This window comes from Oncorhynchus clarkii, chromosome 1 (assembly GCF_045791955.1).
Source record: "Oncorhynchus clarkii lewisi isolate Uvic-CL-2024 chromosome 1, UVic_Ocla_1.0, whole genome shotgun sequence".
Taxonomy (NCBI): Eukaryota; Metazoa; Chordata; class Actinopteri; order Salmoniformes; family Salmonidae; genus Oncorhynchus; species Oncorhynchus clarkii.
In genome coordinates this window covers 29062177-29081923 of record NC_092147.1, presented here as the reverse complement: position 1 = coordinate 29081923, position 19747 = coordinate 29062177, and the positions used below count along the sequence as shown (strand labels likewise).

Genomic DNA, 19747 nt, shown 5'->3' with positions numbered 1-19747 from the left:
CATTCAGACCCCTTCACTTTTTCCACGTTTTGTTAGGTTACAGCCTTATTCTAAAATGGATTAAATCGTTTTTTAACGTAAATCGGCACAATACCCCATAATGAAGCAAAAACAGGTTTATGAAAATTTTGCACATTTTTTACTAAAATGACATTTACATAAGTATTCTTCAGACCCTTTACTCAGTACTTTGTTGAAGCACCTTTGGCAGCCTCGAGTCTTCTTGGGTATGACGCTACAAGCTTGGCACAACTGTATTTGGGGAATTTTCCCACATTCTTCTCTGCAAATCCTCTCAAGCTCTGTCAGGTTGGCTGGGGAGCGTCTCTACAGAGATGATCGAGTTCAAGTCCGGGCTCTGGCTGGGCCACAAGTACATTGAGACTTGTCCTGAAGCCACTCCTGCATCGTCTTGGCTGTGTACTTAAGGTCGTTGTCCTGTTGGAAGGTGAACCTTTGCCCAAGTTTTAGGTGCTGATTGCTCTGGAGCAGGTTTTCAATGATCTGTACTTTTCTCCGTTTATATTTCCCTCCATCCTGACTAGTCTCCCGGTCCCTACTGCTGAAAAACATCCCCACAGCATGATACTACCACCACCATGCTTTACCGTAGGGATGGTATTGAACCAGATGAGTGGTGCCTGGTTTCCTCCAGACCTGATGCTTGGCATTCAGGCCAACTAGTTCAATCTTGGTTTCATCAGACCAGAATCTACTTTCATGGTCTGAGAGTCCTTTAAGTGCCAAGCGGGCTCTCCTGCCTTTTGTCTGGCCACTCTACGATAAAGGACTGGTGGACCACTGCTGCTGAGACGGTTGTCATTCTGGAAGGGTCTCCCATCTCCACAGAGGAACTGGAGCTCTGTCACAGTGACCATCAGGTTGTTGGTCACCTCCCTGACCAAGGCCTTTCTCCCCCTATTGCTCAGTTTGGCCCGGTGGTTCCAAACTTCTTTCATTTAAGAATGATGGAGGCCACTGTGTTCTTGGGGACCGTCAACGCTGCAGAAATGTTTTGTTACCTTTCCCCAGATCTGTTCCTCGACACAATCCTGTCTCGGAGCTCTACGGACAATTCCTTCGACCTCATGGCTAGGTTTGTACTCTGATATGCACTGTTAACTGTGAAAACTTATATAGACAGTTGTGTGCCATTCCAAATCATGTCCAATCAATTGAATTTACCACAGGTGGACTCCAAGTTGTAGAAACAGGATGCACCTGAGCTCAATTTCGAGTCTCATAGCAAAGGTTTGAATACATTTGCAAATGTCTAAACCTGTATGCTTTGTCATTATAGGGTATTGTATGTAGATTGAGGACATGTTTTATTTCATCAATTTTAGAATAAGGCTGTAACAAAGTGGGAAAAGTGGAGGGTTCTGAATACTTCCGGCATGCACTGTATATGCTAATATGAACATCCATGGCTATTACCAACGAGATGCTTGTTTTGTATGATATGTCAGGACTCCCCCGGAGCAGTTCAAACGTATTCATACCATTAAACGCTTACACCAGGGGGCAGTGTAACTAAGCAAATCAAGGCGCTGAATGCAACACCACTGGGAATCAAGAATTTTAACAATGCTTTTCATCTCTTAAGTATTTCATTATCACTATGAAACACGAGGTTCACTTTGGGTGCTGTCTATTTTTTATTTAATAAATAATTTACAGTATAAACAGTTTGTGGCACCGCTTTTGTCCTACATACACAGTTTGATCTTTCTGGCTTCTCCCAATCGGACATGTTTTTTTTTATTCCATATTTTTCTACCGTTACAAGTCTGACAACCTCTATTCACAATCAAGTTCAAACCAAGTAAGAGCCAAGTGAAAAAACATAAAGTGCGTTAAAATGAAAGACATGAACACCAAAAAACTTTCTTGTATTCCCTTAGTAGACATCTAGGTGGATGGAATGAAGGTTAACATGTCTGCTCCTGAGCAGGTAAAGGAATGCTCTGAAACTACAGTAACCAGTATAGGATTCCTGCCATTAATGGATAGCTGAAAAATAGGCCCTGACAACCCAACAGCTTTGTAATGTTCACGTTTTCACAATCCTTTTTAAATAAAAGTCACATTCACCAAACCTTTTCTCATATACAAAACTGTAGTGATAAATTCAACACAACAGATAATACAATATTTTAGCAATTCAACAAACATGTATACAATCACACATTACACATGTAGAACCATATATCAAACTCACAATACAAATTACATCTATAATCACAAGATTCAGTGTTTACATTCATTTTTGTTTCTTTGATCATCTTTTAAGGCCAGACTAAGAACAAACTGCACATGCTCCCATAGCAGTAGTTAGGCCAAATACTTCAGTGTAAGGATATATTACCTTTTAAGATGAGTGCTAAGGGACTAGGAAGGTAAAACCCAAAAATATTAAACCGAGACGAAATCGGAAAACCCCCCGAAGCAAATCGTCTTACAAGGTTTTATCCTTACTTGGGTATACAACAAATAATGCAAATCAAGATCCAACCAGAATGAAAGGTTCAATGTCTTCTTCATATAACATGCCTTTGAAGTATTAGTACCTCCAGCCTCAAGATGTAGAACTTGATTAAATCTGTATCGTGAAAGTTCAGCGCTATAGCATGATTGACATTTAAAGGCAAAGCTCCTGGCTCGTGGAGATAAATGCTGCATGTGTCGGCTCAATCAGAAATTACCTTTCAATTTCGCTATCGCACTGAACTTCCGCTGTACGAATTTAAACGAGCCCTTAGGCTTACTAGTGAATGAAATTATTACACAGACAATGCAATGGAGAAACTACAACACATCAAAATGGTACTGTAGATCAGTGGAGGCTGGTGGGAGGCGCATGGGCTCATTGTAATGGCTGGAATGGAATCAGTGGTGGAAAAAGTACTCAAATATCATACTTGAATAAAAGTTTATTTTTTTAAATACCTGAATAGAAAATGACTCAAGTAAAAGTCCCCCAGTAAAATACTACTCGAGGCAAAGTCTAAAAGTATGTGTTTAATATACTTAAGTATCAAAAGTAAATGTAGTTGCTAAAATATACTTAAGTATCAAAAGTAAAAGTATGAATCATTTAAAATTCCTTATATTAAGCAAACCAGACGGCTAGCCAGGGTCACACTAACACTGACATCTACAAACAAAGCATGTGTTTAGTGAGTCCGCCAGATCAGAGGCAATAGGGATGACCAGGTGTGTGAATTTGACAATTTTCTGTCCTGCTAAGCATTCAAAATGTAACGAGTACTTTTGGGTGTCAGGGAAAATGTATGGAGTAAAAAGTACATAATTTTCTTCAAGAATGTAGTGAAGTAAAAGTTGTCAAAAATATAAATAGTAAAATACAGATACCACAAAAACTACTTAAGTAGTACTTTAAAGTGTTTTACTTAAGTAATTTACACCACTGAATGGAATAAATGGAACGGCATTAAACAATTAACATATAGAAACCATGCGTTTGACTCATTTCCATTGATTCCATTTCAGCTGTTAAAATGAGCCGGTCCTCTTATAAAACTCATCCCACCAGCCTCCACTGCTGTAGCTGCATGCATTTCACATATGACAGAAGATCAAATTCAAAACCAGAAACTGACAGCTTATTTACCATGCTGCGCTGAATAAGTCAATCCACTAAGTTCAAGTAGTAGCACCAGCGTTCTACACAATCCAAATGGAAACTTTATCGGAAAAGTTCACAGAGAAAGAGAGAAGTGAAAATTCAGCTGTTGGGAAAATTGTTGGCACCAGGGCTTGTTCTTTGGCAAAGATTAAAGCCATAAATTAACAGGTCTACAGACAGATGCAAGTTGTACGTTCCCTATAGCGGAGCCATGTCAACACCCTCTTTTACGTACAGGGCCTGCTCTCTACAGTGGTCAGTAAACCACGTTTCCATCCACAGTTTTTATGTGGGTAAAATCATACCGTATAAAACAAATCACGACAGTGGTGTTAGAAACAGGAGGTTTTGGTACAACTTTATAAATGCCGATAAATAATTTGTTCATTCAACATGGTGGGATCTTTTTGTGTTGGTAAAATGAATTATGCAAGAAATGGCAGTGGAAACCCCTTTATGCGCAAATATTAATAGAATAACCATCATATCGAAGAACTTGGAGTCACGTGATGATATGGTGTGTCCTTCGACTAGGGAAACAATGCCGCTTATTAGACGACAGATGAAATAAATGAACTTCACAGGGTGATGAAAGTGCACGGTGATGAGCTTGATGCTCCTATTCAATAAATGTTGAGGATCTGGTGACATGATGATTGATGCTTGACTGCCATTTGACAAATATTCTTGCTCTTATCCATAATAATGTCAATGTAGACAAGCCTACCCGCACTGTATCTGCCAGCTGTTGGCTAGAGCGCATGTGTCAAGACCAGAGTAGGTACATTTTCTACAATTTGTGACAAAACTATCGGTAGAATTGAAAATACAATGGGAACAAATTGAACTTAAAGTACATTTTGTGTGCACTACGTCATCACACTGATTTGTATCCGCAACAAGTCCATTTGGTGGAAGCACACCACGGGTGGGAAAACATTTTATTTTAACCTAGTGTGACTATACCTTTCTCAAACCCATCACATTGCCAATATACCTACATCTGCAGGGAACTGTTGACTGCCTAGACAAGAAACAAATGATCTGTAGAAAACAATTTCTTGGCCATGATACATTGTGCATGAAAGTTGGTTGGTTGAATGAAGAGAGATACTGTGTAAACGTGATCTGCGTTTCTGCATTGTGTGCCCTTGGTAGAGTTTGTTCAGGGCTTTTTCCTTATGAACATCTCCATTCCTAATTAGACCTGATACAAAAAAATCAATTTATCATACTTAACACTTTAAAACGGCAATATTTGAACTAAGTATTTTTGACACTGATTGACAGGTAAAAAGTTGGGAAAATATTTTTTTACTGTCTGCCAGTTCACTTAGAAGTAACCACTTGGCAGGCAGAGGCAGTTTCAACTGACTCTAGACCACCATGACGGTTCTATATTGGAACCTGGGGTGCAATATAACAACATTAAGAAATATTTCTCCCAAAGAAAGATTTCTTGCACTTTTGAGTAACACTCACTCTCACACACAACAGTTTCTGGAGCACACAATTAACCACAGAGGTGCGCACACACACACACACACACACACAGACAGACACAGACAAACAAACACACAATGTTACAAAAGACCTGGCGTTATGACCTATTAATCTCCACAGCAGACAACTAGACTCGCTGCTCTGACATCCTTTTGGCTGAGAGCTTCCTCCAAAAAGCTACAGCTTTTCCAAAGCTGGAAGATCATCAAACAGGGAGCTACTTCTGGCCAGAGGTTAACAAAAGCCCCTGTCATGTCGTCTAGCCCATACCCATGAGCCACAGGGAGCTCCACTGGCTTGGAACCAGTGAGGTTCTTTCTGCAAGAGATAATCTCATCTCGCTTCCCATAGGCGCATGCAGTCCCAGTGGAAACGTGGGATTTAATCCCAGCTTGATATCCAAAGTACTGGGGCTCCTGGGCTCTCCTCACTCACCACCGCTCTCCTTCATCAAAGGACCAGTCCTTAAACCAGCAGAATGAATGTAATGATAGGTGGGAGCACATAGAGCTCACCTCACCACCAGATGGAAGTCAACACATGATGACAACAACAAAACAATGAAACCATGGCTGGGATGAGTTTGATTGCACATGGGCTGCTCTGTCCCCGCAGAGGCATGGAAGGGCTTGCGGACTCCACTGGCCACCAGCCACTGAGGACAGAGCAGTGGTGGTGAAGTATGACACGGTGAGAGCACTGTTTCACACCCACTGACAGCTAGCATAATGACGATGATGTTGGCAGGGGACTATAGATGAACAACACAGCCAGAAAGTTGAGGAGGACTAGCGAGAACACATCTGATCCCCTTGGTGCCGCATTACTCCCAAATGCATCCTTTTCATAAATGTGGTATTTGTCCTTGTTGGAGTGGAGCATTTTCACATCCTCAAAAGCATAGTAGGCAGCCATGGTGAAGTTGACGTCCCCAGAGGAAAGCAGGTCGAACACACAGGACTGGAAGTACAGGTCCTCCACTGGGAGGCGCTCTTTACACTTAGCCATGGCAGCCTTGTAGGTAAACCCATGGGGAGGGCTGCCAGTCCTGCTCAGGCCGTGGCCCTCCACTGCACGGGCCCTGAATGTCCTGAAGTCGATGCGTTGGTTGGCGGGGCAGCCGTGCAGGCAGAGGTACAGGTCCTGGTTGTCTCGGTCTTCTACAGAGTTCACTACTTCCTCTGGCATCCGCACAGCAAAGGTCAGGTATCGCCCCACCTGCCGGACCACAATGGTTGTACCGATGTAGCGTGCGTGGATCTCCACCTGCTGCCCAGGCACCTTCTCCACGATGCGTAGCGTGTTGGCCCCGTGGCGGTCTCCGCCGTTCTTGGAGCCATCGGCGAACGCTGCAGGCAGCTCGTCTGTCTCTGCATGATACATCTTCTGGTCCACACACTCCTGGAAGTTCTTAAAGATGATTGTCAACTGTAGCAAGAGAGAGGGGATTAGAAATAGCAGTCAGCACAACAATAGTTAGCTCATTCAATACGTTTCAGGTAATGGTGGAGCCTTTTGAGGCTGAAAATAGAAAAGGTGCATATAGACATCAAATGAATGAAATCATTGAACACCAGTTGAATTTAATAACTGTATGGAGGCTCTCTATTGTCATGTTTATGTGGACAAGAGTTAGTGGTAGGGCTACACAAATGACTGAGGGGTATCTTTGTGCTTTGGCATTAACACCACCAGTAGTTTGTATAATGCAGACCCCAACCCAGTTTCACATTTCAGCTCTGCCTCAACATAGGGGAGGCCAAAGTAAACGGCCTCAGAAAACATGGGTATAGGCCATGTTAAATCGGGCCTTAGTGTGCAGACACAAAGACGAGCCATTCATATTGGTGAAAAACATGCCTGTGAACCCCAGAACTATGCTCTGGGGAGTGGCACTGGGCCAGTAGGGGAGAGCATGCTCTGCGGCTAATTAACTCAGGCTGGTCACTTCTCCGCTTGCATGGTTTCATTAGGACGCCAGTGAGCCGTTGTCACAGAAGTGAGCCCGGTACAGCCGAGAGGCTCTGATCTCAGAGTGGAGGGGGAGGGGAGCACGAAAATGCCTTACCCAGTGAAGTCATCTGCCACCCAGCCCACCCCTCAATCTCCCGTTTTCGAAGGACAACTTTATCTAAGAACATGCAAAAACCCTGTGCATAAAGAAACAATTTGCATCATTAACCTTAATGAAGGTAGTCAGTGTTTCCCCTGTATTAATTTGGCAGCGGTGGCCCATCGCTGCTAAATTGTCGCCAACGCTAAAAAAAAGTCATTTTTTAAATATTTCTAGTGAGAAGAGCATTTAAGTGGATTGTCATTGGCTCAATGACTGGAAATCTAAGGGAACAGCTAGCATGTCACACTGGTAGAGTATACAACCGACAGTTCCCATACACTGCAGCAGGAGCCAATGTTAAGCAGAGCTCCAGCAATGCCATGGTCTATCTATAACCAGGGAAGTCTTGTTTGTATAGGCCGTAGCATTGTTTTCCCTTTGTCCAGACTGAATAACTTAAAAAGCTGTCTAATTTGTTTCCAAGTACAGCTGTGTACAAATATAATTACCTTAAGTGCACAGAAAAAAGCCTGAATGCTGAAAGTGCATCATTAGGTCTGATGATGGAAAATTGGTCTTTCTCTTTATGTGATTGAGGACAAAGTTTCAGTGTAAACCCTGAAGTCAGGATAGAGCGCACGGAGGCCTTTTGGTCACACAATCACTATTGCCAAAATTTCACCAAATGTGGACCGAATATTAAGTGAGTTCACAGACTACAAATGCTCAGGGTTCTTGGTTTTCCCCTTAAGTTAGTGAAAGCCATTTCAGGGTAAAGCCTCCAGGCCGTCCAATGTACCATAGAAGCAAAACAATGAAAATTGATGAGGTATGAGGGCCAACTAATGTGGAGAAAATGTATGCAGTTTCCTGCATGGCTTGAGCACTTAGTTAAAACAACAGTTTCTAATTCACATACACACAATGCTAGGGTATGGACTGCTACACATACAGTGGGCCTAACATTAGTCTTGGCTGTTAACAAAACAAAAAAAAAGCGAGAGGGCTGGAGCCACCTGGTAACGTTTGATGTTTATACTGCTGTTATAATACTGGCATATCATTTGTAAACCTTATCAAGATCCCAACAATTGGTCTGTGTATTGCCTCTTGGTCTGCGATGGAACTGATCCAAACATTAACCAGAGTCCACAAGGCTGTTCCTACTTCTCTACCCACATTAAAGAGGCCCAGAACCTTACATACGAAGGTCTTACTTACGATACTATTTCTTGATTTGAGAGCTCCTACAAACTAATCACTGCAGTACAATTTGTCTGTTTACTGATTCATACAAGCCGGCCAACATATTTTCCCATTCCCTGAAAGGGCTTTCTTTAGTAAGAAAATGGCAGAATAGAGGAGTACCAGCCCTGGTCAGGACAGACAACAAAATGTTCCCTTTCCTAAAAACCTCTACCTGGCATTTTAACACAGCTTTCCTTTATGGGCCCATATTGGAAGCTCAATTATGTAATAGTGGACATAGCTAGCTATCAAGCTATATTTTTTTGAGTTATATTTCTGAGTTCTTTACTTAGAAAACTTGTACACTCCTCCGCAGCGGTGAGAAGACCGGTGTTTTCAGAATTTTTTTGCAAGGACTGTTGGTATTTCTATGATAAGAGAAGTGGTGACATTTTACTTCAAGCGAGTAGTTTTGCAAGGTTTCAGTCCTTGGCAAAGAATTTATCACAGAATACTTGATCAGTAGTTAGACTGTCTGGGGATGCCTGACATTGATAACTGTGCTGTGCCCACAATATAGTCAATATGTCATGGATTCAACATGTGAATATGATAGAGAGCTGTAGAGGCTCCTCTCACCTTGCTGGTGGCTGTAGCAGAGGAGCCAGGCATGACAGGTGTGTTGGTCACCTGAACAGACAGGTATTTGTTATGGATAAGTGGCCAGGCTCCCTCCACTTTGCAGGTCTGGAAGTCATCGCTGAAAGTACGGAGGTGCGGGTCTCCAAAGAAGCCACAGTGGGTGTAGTTGGGTGGCGAGGATTGGCGATGAAGGCTGCGTTCGTAATGACACTGCTCTGGCCCATCGGAGCGCTCCTGGCTGTCAGGCTGTAGCTGTGGTGGTGGAGCAGGAGTCCGGGCTCGAGGCTGAGTTGTAGGCCCCTCCTTGGAGCAGTTGTTCTGGCTCATGAGATCCTCTATGCCATGTTGGGCTGAGTGGTAGGCTAAGTCGCCTCTGCAGGTGCGTGCGGTGCGGCGTACACAGTTGTTGTACGCCCGCAGCGCAGTACAGAACTCCTCCTCCGGGCCGGAGCTTGAGGTGGAGGCCCAAAACTCTGAGTTACACTTGAGGATCTTACACTGCAGACTCACTGTAGAGAGAAGAAAACATTAGGACCATAGTTCAAACAAACAATGGAAAAAACAATACTTACAATGGACAGTTTTTTTTATGTACTAAGAAATTTAAATAAAAGCAAGTGTTAGTCTTATCTGTGTGTTTTGAAACCTATAACAATAACCTATGTAAGGGCAATGCCTTCTATTTAGACTTCTGTAATTCCAAAAAGCCCTGCAGCATCCTTTTAGTTTTTCCATGTTTTTTCAGTGTCAAGACAAATTGAGCATGTATTTCCATTAAATAACTCTGACCTCATGTGTAAAGAAACCCAAAATTCCACCACATGTGGATTCCAAGTGGCTGAAATTTGCCAAGTTCAAATCAATTCTGCTCTGAGATTTCATAACACTCAATGAACACCATCACATTCTTAAAGAACATACAGCACACAAAGTGAGATTCACAGTTTCCAAGAGATACAGTAGACTTGCAAAAGTTAATGCATCACCCCAAAAAAATATTTGTGGAAGACAAGGTGTATTAATTTAACTTGTAAAAAAAAAATATACTAACTTTATTTCAACAGGGACATTGGGGGATAAATTATTAAAAACACCAACATACACCTCAGGCCACTCTTGTAATGGCACCGGACGAGATGACTGCCGTTTTACAAGCGCCTAACCAATTGTGCTATTGTGTTGTCCTTTGTCGCGCTATTTATAACTTATTTTGTTTCTGACACTGTCTCTTATGATTGAAAAGAGCTTCTGGATATCAGCACAGCGATTACTCACCTCGTACTGGACGGACGCGAAGGATTTACTTCAGACACCAGACAAGGCACAAATACCGTCATTTGCATGAAGAGACAGAAATATCGGGGACATGGGTCAGGGTGCCATGTAAGGATCCGACGGCAAGCGGCTAATCCGCCGCTGCCATCAGTCCTATTAGCCAACGTGCAATCATTGGATGAAAAGATAGATGCGTTCCGATCAAGACGAACCTGCCAACGGGAGATTAAAAACTGCAATATCTTATGTTTATCCGAGTTGTGGCTGAACGACGACATGGATAACATACAGCTGGCGGAGTTGTCCGTGAATCGTACTACACCAGCGCCAACGCTCGTCGGATGTAGCAGGGCGTAAAAAACTATTACGGACTACAAAGGGAAGCACAGCCGAGAGCTGCCCAGTGACACAAGCCTACCAGATGAGCTAAATCACTTCTATGCTCACTTCGAGGCAAGCAACACTGAAGCATGCATGAGAGCACCAGCTGTTCCGGACATCTGTGTGTGAGTAAGACCTTTAAAATAGGTCAACATTCACAAGGCCACAGGTCCAGATGAATTACCAGGATATGTACTTAGCATGCGCTGACCAACTGGCAAATATCTTTACTGACATTCTCAACCTGTCCCTGACCGAGTCTGTAATACAAACATTTCAAGCAGACCACCATGGTGTTCTTGGGCACAGGGACTATGGTAACCTGCCTAAATGACTACCGACCCATAGCACTCACATCTGTAGCCATGAGGTGCACCATTATCCCAGAAACTATAGACCCACTTCAATTTCCATCCCGCCCCAACAGATCCACAGATGATGCAATCTTAATTGCACTCCACGCTGCCCTTTCCCACCTGGACAAATAAAACACCTACATGAAAATGCTGTTCATTGACTACAGCTCAGCATTCAACGCCACAGTGCCCTCAAAGCTCATCACTAAGCTAAGGACCCTGGGACTAAAAACCTCCCTCTGCAACTGGATCCTAGACTTCCTGACAGGACACCCCACGGTGGTAAAGATGGGTAACAACACATCTGTCACCCTGATCCTCAACATGGGGGACCCTCAGGGGTGTGTCCTCAGTCCCCTTCTGTACTCCCTGTTAACCCACGACTGCGTGGCCAAGCACGACTCCAACACTATCATTAAGTTTGCTGATGACACAGAGGTCGGCCTGATCACCATCAACAATGAAACAACCTACAGGGAGGAGGTCCGAGACCTGGCAGTGTGGTGCTAGGATAACCTCTCCCTCAATGTGATCAAGACAAAGGAGATGATCATGGATTACAGGAAAAGGAGGGCCGAGCACGCCCCCCATTCTCCTCGACAGGGCTGTAGTGGAGCAGGGTGAGAGCTTTAAGATCCTTGATATCCAAATAACCAATGAACTATCATGGCCAAAACACACCAAGACAGTCAGTAAGAGGGAACAACGCCTATACCCCCTCAGAAGACTGAAAGGATTTGGAATGGGTCCTCAGATCCTCAAACGGTCCTACAGCTGCACCATCGAGAGCATCCTGACAGGTTGCATCATTGACTCTGTACCGGTACCTCCTGTATATAACCCCGCTACTGTTATTTTATTGTTGCTCTTGAATTACTATTTTTTTTATTACTTCTGTTTATTTTAGTAAATACTTTTAACACTTATTTTTCTTAAAACTGCAATGTTGGTTAAGGGCTTGTAAGTAAGCTGTAAGGTCTACCTACACTTGTATTCGGCGCATGTGACAAATACAATTTGATTTGAATTAGTCAAAACAAGCTACTCAGAAGTGTTAACTGCATAAATTCACCAATTGGTATCCTACCCAGTGTTTTCATTTATAGTATATCCTCCTGTTGCATGGCTAAACGCCTTTATAAAACCCCCACCAGGGGTGAGGAAAGACCTTCCCATTTGAGAATCCAGCTCGTTGAAGTGAACCGGAGGGGGTACGAGTTTGTGTGAGCCAATGTGGGAGGGGGTAGTCTTACAGCTCTGAATGAAGACAATGTAATTTGCCATTGAGAAGAGACCAGCAGAGTCATAAATTAGCCCTGTGTAAAGGGATTAGATTGAGTTTCATCAGCAATGGGTTGAGGCAATGGGGGGGGGGGGGGGGGGGGGGGGGCTCCAGGACCAGAAGAGAGGTCTCACCATTCCACAGTTCAAACTGGATATAAGATATCCACCTGTCCATTGCAGAAGGCCGTAATCAAAGAATAACGCAATTTTCAACAGGCATTCCCTGGTACTTAAATTACATGAGCTGAAATGTAAGTTGCTTTGGGAGGCATGAAAAAAGGGGTGGGTATATAGGACATAATAGATGTAATTAAAAGCAAATACCAATACAAATGGATCTCCTAGCTGTCGCCTAACAAACAAACTTCAGTTTAGGCCTTCATTTCCTCCACCAAACTTTTCCTCAGAACTGAGCAGCCAACACTCAGTTTAATGCTGATGGTTCTACCACACCACAACAACGATTTCCCCACCACCACCAAATGACACACCAGTCCCGCCTCAGCAACTAATAAACTTCAAAAAGGAACACTTGCATTTGTCAGTAAGTGATTTGAAAGAAACGATAAAAATGGTAGGCCATCATTGTCAATAAGATTGTGTTCTTAACTGACGTAAAAAATAAAATAATGAAGGTTGGCAAATTGAGTTCTATGGGGCATGGAGATATGGTATTTTTGTATCTCATAAACAGGAATGGTAAGACCATTAGGTAAGACCATTATTAGCTGTGCTTGATCAAGTTTTATTTCATGTTTACTTTTACTAGAACCATGCAGGTCAAACAATGAATAACCTAAGCATGGTTATGAATTGCTCAGGGGGAAATTCGATGTGCAGTTCAGGGTAACTTTACTTGTTTTGACCGAGGCCAAAATAAAAAGTCAAATCAAGAAAGTAGGCTACTTTAGTAAAGGGGGATAGAATCCGTAAACCCTACCCCCATCCCCCCAAACAAACAACCGCACCGGGGTGTAGCACTTGAATAGCATAGAGCTGCGTAAAACGGTTAAATTAAAATAAGACGTTATTTCTATAACTAACAGAAAATTATTACGACTATAGCATAGGCCTCAAACTCACAACATGGAGCACAAGAAAGGCGAAATAAGTGGCTGTTTGCACCGACAGTCGATTCCACGGGTCTCTGATATTGTAGGCATTTTGCCAGTGTTGACATGCAATTTATTAAATTCTTAAATTTTTGTTGATACACTTAAATATTGTCTTTTTAATACTATGTGAGCTGCAAAACTTACAAACGGATGCTACATTTGTAGAAAATGTACTGCTTTGGCACGACGGCAAACGCTTTTGCTAAATGTAACAATGCATGTATGTATCCATTCTGTGAAGCTTGTTTCAATTTAACATTGTATCCGTGAATATTGCCTCAATGTAACAGTGTGTCTTGTCCTTTTCATTGTGTGGATTTTTGCCATCATCGTGGTACTGGGCTAACCTTGCAAGACCTCAAGAGAGTATAACTAAACAAGGATTGTAATAACTACATGAATCATATTAACACTGTTTACAGAGGCATGATTCAATTAGTATCTCTAATATTATCTTACCAGAAGGAAACAGGCAAAGAAACACAACAAGGATCTTGCCGACTTCAAGCGCCGAAGGTCCTCCTGCTCCTTTCCCCATAACCATCCATCCAGCACGGGGTCGCACTTCTCTCCTCTCCCTGGTGGAATCAAATGAGAAGGTGGGAAAATGAATTAGAAGAAATTCGTATCGTCTATCTGGTTGAATAACCCAAAATCAGAAGGCTACATGAGGTCTGGAGTTAAGGAATGCAGTAATGTCCTCGAACAAGAACTTGGTTCGAACTCTCGAAGTAACTTCGCCTTCTTTCTAGAAGCCTATTGACTGCACTCGAATTCCTCAGCAAACAGTGAAAGCTGGCAATCGATCTTCCATTTACGGAGTGAGGAGATTCGATTGTATCTGGCCCGGTTTTGCACCGGTTGAAAAGTGATTGCGTTCGTTTAGTTGCTTCCTGGGCGTGAGCCGTCATGTCTAGATGGGATACAGCTTTTATCCCCCAAAAAATGTGGGGTGCATTATAGCTAACCCTAACCCCTTTGCTAACCTTAACCAAATAATCCTAACCTGCTGTGTACATTCTTCTAAACCTGGTACGAAAACAAAATTTTGACAAAAGCTGTATCCTAAACAAAACCTGCCTGAGCCAGTGCCAAACAACTGGCCTACGCTGGCTCAAAACAAATGTCAAATAGTCACCTAGGTTATGCACGTGGAGTAATGAGTATGATTTTATGTTTTCACATGCAAAGGTGATTGCTTTTGATTTATAAAAAAAATCTGCCTTCCCAATGAAAACTAGTTAGAAATGTTGAACATATATTTTATGGAAAAGAGATATGTTTCTGAACGATGACCAATGCTCCCTTGTTGACAACATAATGGAGCAGCGCAGATTACTGTTCGATTTGAGCAGGCTCTCCTCCCTCACCGTTTTTGCCCTGTCACGTCACGGGCCATAGACTGGTGCACCGCGAGTCAGTTTAATCGAGCTTCCTCAGTGCCAAGAAGGTGCAGTTTAAGCAATTGCCTACTACTGACTGGGCCAATGAGGTGCGGTTGTTCCAGCTTTCGGCCCCTCCTAAGTGTCAAATTACACCTCAATGTGTAGATTTGTTCGTTGTAGTCACGTTTGGGTCTCTTGTCAATAGTTTATTGGGAACAGTGTTTTGCTTTGCTGCTAACAGCACATGCTAACCTAAATAATAGTATATGTCGCGTAAATATATGTTGGAGCAGGTAAGCCTGTAACGTGGTGAATCGCACTTATCGTGTGCTTTGACCTATAGTTTATATGAAACGCACTAACCATCCTTATTAACTACACTGAACAAAAATATAAATGCAACATGCAACAGTTACGGTTCATATAAGGAAATCAGTCAATATAAATACATTCATTAGGACCTAATCTATGGATTTCACGACTGGGCAGGGGCGCAGCCATGGGAGGGCATAGGCCTACCTACTTGGGAGTCAGGCCCAGCCAATCAGAATGACTTTTTCCCCACAAAAAAGGCTTTATTACAGACAGAAAAACTCCCCAGCAGCCCCTCCCCCCTCAGACGATCCCGCAGGTGAAGAAGTCTGATGTGGAGGTCCTGGGGTGGCATTGTTACACGTGGTCTGCGGTTGTGAGGCCGGTTGGGCGTACTGCCAAATTCTGTAAAACGGCATTGAAGGCGACTTATGGTCGAGAAATGAACATTCAATTCTCTGGCAACATTCCTGCAGTAAGCATTCCAATTGCACACTCCCTCAAAACTTGAGACATCTGTGGCATTGTGTTGAGTGACAAAACTGCCCATTTTAGAGTAGCCTTTTATTGTCCCCAGCACAAGGTGCCCCTGTGTAATGATCATACAGTTTAATCAGCTTCTTGATATGCCACACCGGTCAGGTGGATGGATTATCTTGGCAAAGGAGAAATGCTCACTAACAAGGATGTTAACCATTTTGTGCACAACATTTTAGAGAAATAAGCTTTTGGTGCATATGGAAAATGTCTGGGATCTTTTATTTCAGCTCATGAAACATGGGACCAACACTTTGCATGTTGCATTTATATCTTTGTTCAGTACTGTTCAGTTGGGGAACCCTGCTATAAAAGGTGCAGAAGCTCAAGCAGTAGAACATTTGAGGTGCCGCTACTCAGCTCAAATGAGCCCCTGCTCAAGTCAAGCACTGAATAGTAGTACAAACGTTCTATCTATGACACCATGATGACCGACACCTGACAATGTCAAATATGTCAAATGATTACAGTGACATAGGCAACTTAAAGCCATCATGTAGGCTACAAAAACAAATGAGATCTACACAGAATGATTCAGTTAAGTGATAATTAGATGCTATTTGTGACAATCTGTGTAGAATTGAAAATGGGTGAAAAATTATGGAGATAAAAAAACAGAAAAAAAGATAATAGCCTTACTAATCAAAAAGAGGGTGAGAAATCCTGATATAAGTTTTTTTAAAATACTTAAGATACTTAAGCAAAACTTGTTCTTTAAGCTGTGTCAAATGATATGTTATGCTGGTTAGTACACTCTCAACGAAACCAGTAGAGATGTCACTAAAGCAAGTCATGTCCTTTGTATGGCAGAAAATGTTTCTTACCATGTTGATCCATTCTTTCTATCCTTAAATATCAGGCAATTAAGGTGGCTGATGTAATAAGACATTGAACTTATTGCTGCACAATTGCACTTCAATGAGAAGATATTTAGAATAATATTCAGCTGAGCGGTTATGTAAGCTTACATACATACTATGTAGGCTAATAAGGTTATACCATTGAGATAGATTACTCATCATGGATATAACCCATTTTAAAATGGACATTGCCATTGAGTGTGTCCACCGTTATAAAGGAGTCAACTGGGTGGGGATTCCTATGAGTTGGGAGAAATCAGACAATGAAGAAAATGTACTACTTTAAAATGGAGATAGCCTCAGTGGCACTGCCCATTTCGTCACATGCGTTAACTTGGCACAGATACAAAGATGGGTCTTCTATCTATCTCTATGGGTTATACTAGTCTATTGGGGTTGATGAAAAACCCTGGGGACATTAGCCTACTGGAGAACCACCAAATACCATCCAGACTAACTATTTTTCTGGAAAGAGGTAGAACATGGGCAATGGCTATGGATTAATATGACTGAATTATCAAACCAAATTAAACAGCATAGTTTGTGGGAACTACATGTGTTTTAGTGTTTGGTTGGGCCACTTGAGTGGTATTACAGTGATAGTAGGCTATATTTCTTAACATAATGTTCTGTAAGGACTGGGAGGTGTTTTGCATTGCTTATGAATGTGTGGTAATTGACATGTAGCCTAGACTTGTAGAACATTTAATGACACCTCACTGTACATATGTAGGATCTTAACTTGAGCCAGTTTGCTACACCAGAAAAATAATCCTGCAGCAACAGGACATGTGAATTATTATGTGGATTATAATGAATGGACATTTTGGTAGGGGTTGCAACATTTTTCTTATGTTAAAAATCTAGTATGAAATTTAAAAGTGGACATTACAAACTTCAGAAGCCTTTTTAAACCTCAAATACACTACATTTTTACAATTTCTGCATTGCAGGAATGTTCTCCTGCAACAGGGTGATCAAATTAAGATCCTACATCTGTAGGCCTAATAGCAGATATCAAAGGCCCCCATATAATGCCTCCTGTAATGCTAGATAAAACCACATTCACCCCAAACTTAATCAGTCCATGGAACAAATGGATGTTTTGATCTCATTTTGCCATCACTGTCCTTGGAATATAAACGTCAGGCCTATCTGTACGCTTACAATACCAAGGCCTACATTTCGATTGAAATTCATAAACTGAGTCTACTACAATGTTCCAGTTGGTGTCATTCGGCTATATTTTGGGGAGGTACACTAATAATGCATCTGTCCCATAGACACATATGGTCTGTCTTAGCCTATACTGTATGACACCGGGGAAGTTACTTCACACTTTCCAACAGATGACACCTTTATTAACTCTAGATATGGCAAACACACATGGCATTATGAATGCAGACACATGTCATTATGAGTGCGGGATAAGTTTATTTGACATAGAATTGGTCTTTGTGGCGCTTTAGCGCAATTATTAGGCTACAGTAGCCTACAACTGTCAATCAGTCATCGACATTGAATCGTGATACTTTCCCGTTTCCTTTCTACCACAGCGAATAATGAAGCCCATCTCTTTCTGTTTTTATATATTCAAAACACAAATATGATAGGTGCTTAATTGGAAGCTGTCTTATATGCTTCCAATTGCTGTTTTTTCCTGAATAATGCGTGCGTAAGCTGTTTGATTTGAGCAATGTGAAAGAGGAGAAGCATATGATATTGTAGGCCTAATGTCATCATATTGAGTACATATAAATATTCTTAACAATGGTGAACTCACAATTACACATAGGCCTATGAGGCTATACAATTATTGATAAAGCAATGCCATTTGTCAACACATTGCCATGCCTATAATAACATTCAAAACATGTTATTACAGTTGGACAACTTGCATTGCGAATCCTATTTTGTAGCCTGTATTGTGTATGCAATTGGTCTATTTTGCCCAAAAACATTTTACATAAAGAAAATATCTATAGCCTAGCACATAAAGCAGGGGCTAATTTATTAAAAGAGTCATCAACACATGGATAATAATTACTATTTACAATATAAATTGTCTCCTATAGTCCACTGACAAAAATAGGAAAGAACCCTTAAACAAAAATGACCCATTGACAGAAATATCACCAATGTCCATCGACATTACGAGTTTAGATTTCAGACTTCAATTTCTCTCTGAAAATAGCCCAATTGTCACTATATTGAGAAACGGCCAATACCAACCTTCGCGACTGCATGGAGCTCTCCAAGTTTAGCTGCGGAACGCGAGGAAAGCGCAAATGCGCGAGCAAGAAGCCACTCCGAAATTCCACCCGAAATACCGGTAGCTATGTGTTGTACAGCACGCTAATCCAAATGTAGTGCGTATAACACTGTTTAACTTGGTGGGAAATGCCGCCTTCCATGCATGGTTTCCTTCGATGGTGTAACAGATAACGAGTGTGATTAAAGTATTTTTTTTCACACAATAATTCGCTGGTAGTTGAGATAGAGAACCTGGTCAATTAACTGATTCACCTACACTTGGAGGCAATTCGTCTGCCTCATTACTTTGACTAAACAGTCACCCGATATAACGAACATGTCTCATAAAATATTAATAGAATTTAACTCCAACAGTTGTTCTCATCTTTGCGCTTGTATTCCTGCACTCAGTTTATTTGGTTCTTGTTGATGTTGAGAGGAAGAGCCCTCCGGACACCGCTGCTGCGCCACATGGACTGCTGATATCTCTGGCCTGGCTCGTTTCCTCGCCTCGCTGTTGTAAAATGGCTAGTTAGAAAGTGTGAGAGAGACAATGATCGTCTCTGCATGACGCCGCTGGGACCCCACTTCAGTCCCCCGACACCTCACGCCGTTTCAGGCAATTGGCGAATGTTTAGAGTGAGTATGATTATTATCCAAACATTACGCACAAGCTGCTGCAACAAATGTTAATAAACCACAATAACTAAGATTCATGCTCCTCCTCCACATTTCGTTCCTCCCACTACTTTGTATTACAACTATAGCAACTATAACCACTGTTATCAAATGGTAATAATAGTAATGCAGACTCTGTTATAGTGGGCTACAAATCAAATCAAATTGTATTGGTCACTTACACATATTTAGCAGATGTTATTGCGGGTGTAGCGAAATTCAGAAGTATCTAACAATTCATTAGACAGTAGGCCTAGTTCACATTTATGCCAA

General features: G+C 41.9%; 1 protein-coding gene across 1 annotated transcript; it reads right to left on the bottom strand.

Annotated features, from left to right (window-relative positions):
• Window positions 1-2266: 2266 nt before the first annotated feature.
• Window positions 2267-19385, bottom strand: LOC139402254 (repulsive guidance molecule A-like). The gene is made up of 4 exons (XM_071146374.1): window positions 18776-19385; window positions 13909-14027; window positions 9036-9547; window positions 2267-6580 (listed from the first exon to the last, which is right to left on the bottom strand). The coding sequence occupies exons 1-4, from the start codon at window positions 18787-18789 to the stop codon at window positions 5873-5875; spliced, it is 1353 nt and encodes a 450-aa protein (XP_071002475.1). The 5' UTR covers window positions 18790-19385; the 3' UTR covers window positions 2267-5872.
• Between the last annotated feature and the right edge of the window lie 362 nt (window positions 19386-19747).

Coding starts and splice junctions, on each gene's coding strand:
- LOC139402254 (XM_071146374.1), bottom strand. Junction 9,548..13,908: donor TCTTTGCCTGTTTCCTTCTG/GTAAGATAATAT, acceptor TTCTCTCTACAG/TGAGTCTGCAGTGTAAGATC. Junction 6,581..9,035: donor CTGCTACAGCCACCAGCAAG/GTGAGAGGAGCC, acceptor CTCTTGCTACAG/TTGACAATCATCTTTAAGAA.